Source organism: Aplidium turbinatum, chromosome 2, assembly GCF_918807975.1.
Source record: "Aplidium turbinatum chromosome 2, kaAplTurb1.1, whole genome shotgun sequence".
NCBI lineage: Eukaryota > Metazoa > Chordata > Ascidiacea > Aplousobranchia > Polyclinidae > Aplidium > Aplidium turbinatum.
Window position 1 is genome coordinate 5239053 of NC_137473.1, and position 9937 is coordinate 5248989.

The following is a 9937-nucleotide window of genomic DNA, read 5'->3' on the forward strand; positions in this document are numbered from 1 at the left end:
GATTTAGTGACTTGAATAGTCATTCGATTATTCACTCTGGTGAAAGACCGTATACATGTGATGAGTGTGGAATATCATTTACACATTCGAGTAATTTAAAAGCTCACCTGATGATTCACACTGGTGAAAAACCATATAAATGTGATATAAATCAATTAATTCACTTTCCTGCAAGACCGTATTATGTAGAAAATCATTTACCTACACCATCGGACAATCTCCCTGTCCTTGCAGGCATCCAACCAGCTGAGCTTCGTCGTGAAAAAAGCATCCTGTCTCTTTCTCGCTGTGCTACGAACCTCAACCGCTTGCTCCTCTCAAGTCTACGAGTCTGTGAGCAAGCAACCCCAGTGCCTGAAATTGAGCCACCCATTTGTACGTGCTGCACAACTCCTGATGAAAACTGCTGAAGACCAATTCATCAGTGCAGCTACCTGGGTTGACCTCCAATAGAGCTCGAAGTTGAGGAATAACTCCTCAAGACGCCAAAGTTTCATCTCCGAAATGGGGGATGGCTCCATTCGCAATCTGTGAGTGTGGCAAGGAGGAACAAACCGCAGACCACATCGTCTGTATCTGCGCCATTTACCATGTGCCAAATGGTGGGCGTGGTCTGCGTGAACTGGATGACGAATCAATTCAGTAGCTGCCTGACATTTGCCTAAGCATCTAAACCGCGTCGCCATTACTGCCCAAGGCCAGGGTGGTAAAAGGCAGAGCCCCTCGACCCCTGGAGGGGAGAAGAAGGCTCAAACGAAGAAGAAGAATCGACAATATTGTTCTTGTTGCAATTTAGAAACAGTTTCCTGTGTTCAGTAAGAACTTGCAAAAGAAACTGAAGTTGGTCCTCATCTTCAGTTAAGAGTTTGTTAAAATCCTGGATTGGAACAACTCCTCTCTGTCAATGACTGCTGAAAGTCCCTTCGCTATCTGTAAAGCTTGAATAAATGCATCATATTCAGTCCAAGGAGCAGGATCATTGGAAAGTACAAGTATTGCTTCATCTTCACCCAACAGCTGAAGAAGCCGTTTTGAATTAGAGGTGCAAAACTGTTCTAGACCCTTATTGCCCAGAAACGCATCTACTTTGACGCTTGGTCTCCTTGGTGGACGTTCTGCTGTTTCATCTAACATGGTTGCCACCATTAGCTTTTTACTTTCCACAGACAGTCGAGAGTCAAACAAGGCTAGTCCAATCCTTTCTTTGGACAGATACCATAAATGCAGACCAAGCTTTTTGCTATTTGCAGCAGAAATAGTTGTATGCGGATGATTAAGAAGTCGATCCATGAGTCCGAAATCATTTAATGGTTCTTCTATAACATTGGGTGATGTTATCCAATATCCATCCTTTCAGGTGAATCGCAACAGAAAAGGTGGCTAATTGTCCAATGCCTTGTGCTTCTTTTTTTAACATATTAAACTGATGACAAAACATTCAAATTTTGATGGCATAAAATGCCTTCGCCATCCAACGAGCGATGCATGGCACCTGAAGCTTGAAAGCAGATTCCACGCTCAGGAGTTTCTCTTAGGAATATGACAAAAAACGGGCATTTTTGCTATGTATTAATGCAAAAAAGTTTAGGAACACTTATTTCGTTTATTGCTTTACCAGTTTTACAGGTTAGTTTATGAACTTTGTTTATTGAATAGCTTGGCCACAATATTTGTTCGGAGCTATTTTGTGCTAGAATACGTAAAACAGGTTTTTTCAAAGTAACTGCTTTTCTACTCAAGATAGGCACAATTACTGTTCAGAAAGCAGATAGGAAATCATGCTTTCTGCATCTTTTGACACAAAAACCGCATCTCTATCTCAAGCAGTTTTTGAGATATGCGGGTTTGGTATTTTGGTGGAGGACGCAGAACTTTAGGGGAAAGGGCCACCCCTAAATCAATTTGAAATTCAAAAATTTTTTGCAGGAGTTATTTTTTTTTACAACCTCACCATTTAAAAGGGTGTCCCAAGCAAAATTCAAAAATTTTTCATTTCTTGCCAAATAAGAGCCACCCTACTGATTATTTGTACCGTTATGATGTCATTATTGAGGATGTGAAGTCACTAACACACAGCGGGAACATTTCTCAACAATGAAGACATGTGTTTTCCCCTCGGATTTGAACTAACTTAGTTCTCCTATTTAACAACGATTCAATGTCTTACTTAAACTTGTCAATTATCAGTCTAACTAAACGATTATAATCTCTTTGTGCACCCACATTTCAGATCAGTCGATTGTCGTGCATCACTTTGTTTAATTTTGAGTTTACATTTTTGTGAGCATTCTTTGCGCTTTCATCAATGTAGAATGTTTACCTGTTTTGTTTTTCAATACGAACATTCCTATTGTTAATCACTATTGACCTTTTCACAGTTTGTTGTCTGTATGTCAGGTTATACGTTGTTTACCCTGTAATAACATTCTATAGAAAGAAAAAACTGATTTTGTTTGGTCAACTAATGCATCACTAACAGAAATCAATTATTCACTCCACCTTTTAACATGAATCAAAGTGAAGCTATCTCTGTAAAGCTTGAAGTACTTGAAGATTGTGAACCATATAGAATCAACAACCAAGAACACGTAGTGGATGGTTCAGATGGTTGTCCAGCCACCAAGGAATCTGATCCATGTTTGTATCATCATCAAGAGTCGAATGCAAATCTTAATTTGTGTCTCAATAACTGCAAAGAAAATGATTTGCAAACAAACAATGGATGGATGGATGGTCATTTTATTTTTGTTTGGATGCGAAACGCCGAAACACACATAAAACAAAAACTGACAGTGTGCATCCAATGAGAGAGTGCGAAAGACCGTAGCCCTGAAGGCGTAGGAGGTCGTCGAGTCTGCACTCTCTCATTCAAATAGTTACACAAAAGAAAGTATTGCGTTGATAATATTGTTGCAAATTGACACAAAAAAGAAGAAGGAAGGAAGAACAGAAAAAACAAAACAAATACAGATACTACAAACAATAATAACAATTAACATAGTCAGGTAGTGGATGTCGTTTTTATAGCTCTTGATTATTGAAGAAGTGTTTTTTGCACATTTTACTGAAATATTTGAAGCCTTTGTTCATGTTTTTTTTCATATTTTGAGGTAAATTGTCCCATACCTTGATTCCCATGCATTTTAAACTTTTTTGAAATAATTGGATATTTGCCAGTTTAGTATAAAGTGAATTGGAACTTGAACGTCGGGTGTTATACGAATGAATAGATGATACATGTGTAAAGAAAGTTTTGAAGTTTTCCGGTAGTTTATTATTATAAAATTTGTACATAAATTTGCTTATTTCTAGTTTATAAGTAGAATTAACGAAAAATGAAAAATGTTGTCAGTATAAATTTTATGACAAGAGTTTCAATTGTAAATCCTAATTGAAAATTCATGAGAGAAGTCACACTGGTGAAAAACCATATAAGTGTGATTTATGTGGAAAGTCATTTCCATGGCTTTCTAGGTTGAAACGCCATATGTTCACTCACACTGGTGAAAAGCCATATAACTGTAATGATTGTGGAAAATCGTTTCTAGACTTGTGTCACTTGAAAACTCATCTGTTAACTCACTCTGGTGAAAGACCATATAAATGTGATGAATGTGGGAAATCATTTACACAATCGAGTAATTTAAAAACTCATCTGATGATTCACTCTGGCGAAAGACCGTATAGATGTAATGAATGTGGGAAATCATTTACAAAATTGAGTCATTTAAAATGTCATCAACTAATTCATTCTGGCGAAAGACCGTACAAATGTGACAAATGTGGGAAATCATTTACACAATCGAGTAGTTTAAAAACTCATCTGATGATTCACTCTGGCGAAAGGCCATATAAATGTGATGAATGTGGGAAATCATTTACAAAATTGAGTCATTTGAAGCCTCATCGACTAATTCATTCTGGCGAAAGACCATATAAATGTGATGAATGCGGAAAATCGTTTACAATTTTGAGTGATTTGAAATCTCATCAACGAATTCACTCTGGCGAAAGACCGTATAAGTGTTATGTATGTGGTAAATCATTTCGGCAATTTGTTCACTTGAAAACTCATTTAGTAATTCATTCTGGCGAAAGGCCATATCAATGTGATGAATGTGGAAAATCATTTATACAATCAAGTACTTTAAAAATTCATCTGATGATTCACACTGGTGAAAGGCCACTTGAATGTGATAAATGTGGAAAATCATTTACAAAATTGAGTCATTTGAAAGATCATAAGATGATTCACTCTGGTGAAAAGCCATATAAATGTAATATATGTGAGAAATCGTTTTCACGGGTTGGTAATCTGAAAGATCATGTCCTCATTCATTCTGGTGAAAAGCCATATAAATGTAATGTATGTGAAAAAGTGTTTTCAAGTAGTTGTAAATTGAATCGTCATAAGATGATTCACTCTGGTGAAAAGCCATATCAATGTGATATGTGTGAGGAATCGTTTTCACAGATCAGTAACTTCAAAGATCATGTCCTCATTCATTCTGGTGAAAAGCCGAATAAATGTGATGTATGTGAAAAAGTGTGTTCGTGTGTTGGCAATTTAAAGCGTCATAAGATGATTCACTCTCATGTAAAGCCATAGGAATAATCCTGCCCTTTTAGTCAAAAATCATTGCGGTGCCTCTGGAAAGAATCTGCCCCGAAAACCGATCACTACATCCTTGATGGAAGGTTCTTGTTGCATTGAGTGCCATGGAAAGCTGGAGACAGTTATAGGTCTATTGCACAGTTGTATGCAGTTTTACCATTCGTTATAATCTCTTAGCAAGGGTGGTCTTTGATGGACATGGTGGTCCGTCTATCAAAGACAATATCCATCAAAGACGCGGCATGAACGTCCACACGGTTGTTCACTTTACTGCAGACACCGAGTTCATTGGAAAGGAGGAGCAGTTCTTCTCTCGAGCTTCCAACAAGGAAGGATTAATTTCTCTAATTTCTGCTCAACTGAGGAATAGAAGCTGCAATGTGATCAACACACCAGGTGATGCAGATGTTGACATCGTCAAGACGGCAGATGGACAGCTCTCATCGACATAATACGACTTTAATTGGTGAAGACACATACCTTTTAATATTGTTACTACACTATGCTGATATTGATTACTGACCCAGACATTAAAGACCTTCACTTCCGCTCCGACAAAGCTTATGCAACGAAGATATACGACATCAACAAACTGAAAGCAATCATCGGACCAGATATATTATGCTCACAGCTCCTCTTCATTCATGCATTTACCGGTTGTGATTCAACGTCAAGGATATTTGGTATCGGGAAGAAGATGGCATTCAAGAAACTAGTGAAAAGTCAACCAATCAAAGAATATGCAAATTGCTTCATTCTCCTAAATCAGACAGACCACATCATTAAGGATCTTGGAAAGAAAGCTATTTTTGCAAAACATGATCAGCCAAATTGTATTTGCATTTTTGTCGGATTCCTCTCAAGGTCTATTTCTGTTTGACAATAAACCGAAACTAAATAAACTATTCTGCATTTTGTCTTGCAAATTATCTCTGCGCTGCTCAGTAAAACCATATAAATGTGATGAATATGGATAATCATTTACACAATTGAGTAGTTGAGTACTTTAAAAAGTGCTATTACTATTATATTGTGCCATTGTTATTGGCAAAAAATATGTAGTATAATTTGCAATGTGGCGCTATAAAAATATAATTATTGTTACTATTAAATTATTATTATTTCATAAATCGTTTGTGAAGGTCAGAGACTTGAAAGGTAATGTGTCGATTCATTGCAGTGATAAACCATATAAATGTGATGTATGAAAAAAATGTTTTCATGGGTTTGGTAGCTTGAAAGATCATATGCTAATTCATTCTGGAGAAAAGCCTTATGAATGGGATATATATGATTTTTTTTTTGTAATGTTACTTATTTGACATCATAAGATGATTCGATGATTCACTCTGGTGGAAAGCCATAGGAATATGATTGATATTATACAAAAAAAATTCCCTAGTTACTAATTTGAAATGTCAAATGACCATTTGTTCTCATAAAAACCCTTATTGTATGTGAGCACTGACATCGATTTTTTACTGAAGTTAGCTAATTCCAGAGCTTCAAGATTTCTCCACTAATTCTGAAAACAATTGCTTAAACGTGTCGATTTTCATTCTAACTAAACGATTATAATGTACTAATTGTGAACCCACATGTCATGTCAGTCAATTGTCGTGAATCATTTTGTGCAATTTTGAGTTTACACTTTTGTGAGCATTCTTTGCGCTTTCATAAATGTAGAATGTTTACCTGTGTTGTTCTTAAATATGAACATTCCTATTGTTAACCATTATTGACGTTTTCACATTTTGTTGTCTGTGTTTCAGGTTATGTTCTATAGTATGAAAAAACTGATTTTGTTTGGTCAACTAATGCTTCACTAACAGAAATCAATTATTCACTCCACCTTTTAACATGAATCAAAGTGAAGCTATCCCTGTAAAGCTTGAAGTACTTGAAGATTGTGAACCATATAGAATCAACAACCAAGAACACATAGTGGATGGTTCAGATGGTTGTCAAGCCACCAAGGAATCTGATCCATGTTTGTATCATCAACAAGAGTCGAATGCAAATCTTAATTTGTGTCTCAATAACTACAAAGAAAGTGATTTGCAAACAACCAATGAAAAATGTTGTTGGTGTAAATTTTGTAACAAGAGTTTCAATTGTAAATCCAAATTGAAAATTCATGAGAGAAGTCACACTGGTGAAAAACCATGTAAGTGTGATTTATGTGGAAAGTCATTTGCACACTTGTGTCACTTGAAAACTCATCTGTTAATTCACTCTGGCGAAAGACCATATAAATGTGATGAATGTGGGAGATCATTTACACAATCGAGTAGTTTAAAAACTCACCTGATGATTCATTCTGGCGAAAGACCATATGAATGTAATGAATGTGGAAAATCATTTACAATTTTGAGTGTTTTAAAATCTCATCAACGAATTCACTCTGGCGAAAGACCGTATAAGTGTGATGAATGTGGAAAATCATTTACAATTTCTAATGCTTTAAAATCTCATCAACGAATTCACTCTGGCGAAAGACCGTATAAGTGTGATGAATGTGGTAAATCATTTCGGCAATTTGTTCACTTGAAAACTCATTTAGTGATTCATTCTGGCGAAAGGCCATATAAATGTGATGAATGCGGGAAATCATTTAAACGATTGAGTGACTTGAATAGTCATTTGGTTATTCACTCTGGTGAAAGACCATATAAATGTGATAAATGTACAAAATCATTTGCAAAATTGAGTCATTTAAAATCTCATCAGTTAATTCATTCTGGTGAAAAACCATGTAAGTGTGATTTATGTGGAAAGTCATTTTCATGGCTTTCTAGTTTGAAACGCCATATGTTCACTCACACTGGTGAAAAGCCATATAACTGTAACGATTGTGGAAAATCATTTGCACACTTGTGTCACTTGAAAACTCATCTGTTAATTCACTCTGGCGAAAGACCATATAAATGTGATGAATGTGGGAAATCATTTACACAATCGAGTAGTTTAAAAACTCATCTGATGATTCACTCTGGCGAAAGACCGTATAAATGTAATGAATGTGGGAAATTATTTTCAAAATTGAGTCATTTAAAATGTCATCTACTAAATAATTGTGGTGAAAGACCGTACAAATGTGACAAATGTGGGAGGTCATTTACACAATCGAGTAGTTTAAAAACTCACCTGATGATTCATTCTGACGAAAGACCATATGAATGTAATGAATGTGGAAAATCATTTACAATTTTGAGTGTTTTAAAATCTCATCAACGAATTCACTCTGGCGAAAGACCGTATAAGTGTGATGAATGTGGAAAATCATTTACAATTTCGAGTGCTTTAAAATCTCATCAACGAATTCACTCTGGCGAAAGACCGTATAAGTGTGATGAATGTGGTAAATCATTTCGGCAATTTGTTCACTTGAAAACTCATTTAGTAATTCATTCTGGCGAAAGGCCATATAAATGTGATGAGTGCGGGAAATCATTTAAACGATTGAGTGACTTGAATAGTCATTTGGTTATTCACTCTGGTGAAAGACCATATAAATGTGGTTTTTGTAAGAAATCATTTTCACGAAAACATGTTTTGCAACGCCATCAACTAACTTTTTGTAAACAATTTAATGTTTGTGACTAGAGATTCACTGATATATATATCAGTATTGCCGCTTTTGGCATGTTTTAGATTATTAGTTCCGCACTAGGGTGATGACTAAATTTTTTTTGAGGAAAAGTGTACTGTGACTGTACTGTGCAGCCGTCGGCTTTTGAGCAAAATGCGGCATGCAAAGAAAAATAGTGCGGCCTGCGAGTCCAAATTTTGAAAGGTTGGTGGCTCGCGAAAGAAATTTTTGATTTGTTTTAGTCTTGTAAGCCACGTTCGAGCAATTTTTAATTCATCCCTTTTGCGTTGCCGAACTTTCACCTGAGTCAAATTTATTATTGATGCCCATGACGTATATCAATGCTTTAACAGCGAGTTGGTGTAAAGCGAATAGTATTGCCAACCTTCCGCAAATTTAACCTTGTTTTTTGCCAGTCTAACGTTTGCACATTCACAAAGACCATATAAATGTAATGAATGTTGGAAATCATTTACAAAATTGAGCCATTTGAAGCCTCATCGACTAATTCATAGTAGGTAGTTGTCAAGTAGTAGATAGTTGTCAAGCCATCAAGGAATCTGATCCATGTTTGTATCATCAACAAGATTCGAATGTAAATCTTAGTTTGTGTCTCAGTAACTACAAAGAAAATGATTTGCAAACAACCAATGAAAAATGTTATCAATGTAACTTTTGTGACAAGAGTTTCAATTGCAAATCCTAATTGAAAATTCATGAGAAAATGTGATTATTGTTATAATTAAATGTGTCATAAATCGTTTGCAAAAGACAGAGATTTGAAAGGTGATGTGTCGATTCATTGCAGTGATAAACCACATAAGTTTGATGCATGTAAAAAAATGTTTTCATGGGTTCGGTAGCTTGAAAGATCATTTGCTAATTCATTCTGGAGAAAAGCCGTATAAATGGGATGTGTGTAAAAAAGTTAAAAAGTTTTTCTCACGTTGCTTATTTGACACATCATAAGAAGATTCGATGATTCACTCTGGTGAAACTCTATAGGAATCCGATTTATACAAAAAGTTTTTTCTCTAGTTAGTAATTTGAAGCTTCAAATGACGATTTGTTCTCATGAAAACTTTTATACATGTAAATGTTAACACTGGCGTCGATTTTTTGCTGATGACAGCTAATTCCAGAGTGGCGAGAATTCTGTAATAATTCTGAAAACGATTACTTAAACTTGCTGATTTTCAGTCTAACTAAACGATTATAATGTACTAATTGTGAACCCAAATGTTATTCTAGTCCATTGTCGTGCATCATCTTGTGTAATTTTGAGTTTACATATTTGTGAGCATTCTTTGTGCTTTCCTGAATGTAGAATGTTCACCTGTGTTGTTTTTCAACATGAATATTCCTATTTTTTACCATTCGTTGTCTATGTTTCAGGCTATACGTTATTTAGGCTGTAATATATATTCCATAGAATGAAACAAATTATTTTGTTTGGTCAACTAATGCTTCACTAACAGAAATCAATTATTCACTTTACATTTTACTTTGACTCAAAGTGAAGCAATTCCAGTAAAGCTTGAAGTACTTGAAGATTGTGAACCATATAGAATCAACAAACAAGAACATGTAGTCGATGGTTCAGATGGTTGTCAAGCCACCAAGGAATCTGATCCACATTTGTATCATCAACAAGAGTCGCATGCAAATCTTAGTTTGTGTCTCAATAACTACAAAGAAAATGATTTGCAAACAACCAATGAAAAAGGTTG

At 35.5% G+C, this 9937-nt stretch overlaps 1 protein-coding gene across 1 annotated transcript; it reads left to right on the forward strand.

The window, feature by feature from the left end:
• Positions 1-83: 83 nt before the first annotated feature.
• Positions 84-9602, forward strand: LOC145786491 (uncharacterized). The gene is made up of 2 exons (XM_082598160.1): positions 84-4597; positions 6434-9602. The coding sequence occupies exons 1-2, from the start codon at positions 3488-3490 to the stop codon at positions 8219-8221; spliced, it is 2898 nt and encodes a 965-aa protein (XP_082454286.1). The 5' UTR covers positions 84-3487; the 3' UTR covers positions 8222-9602.
• The last annotated feature ends 335 nt before the right edge of the window (positions 9603-9937 follow it).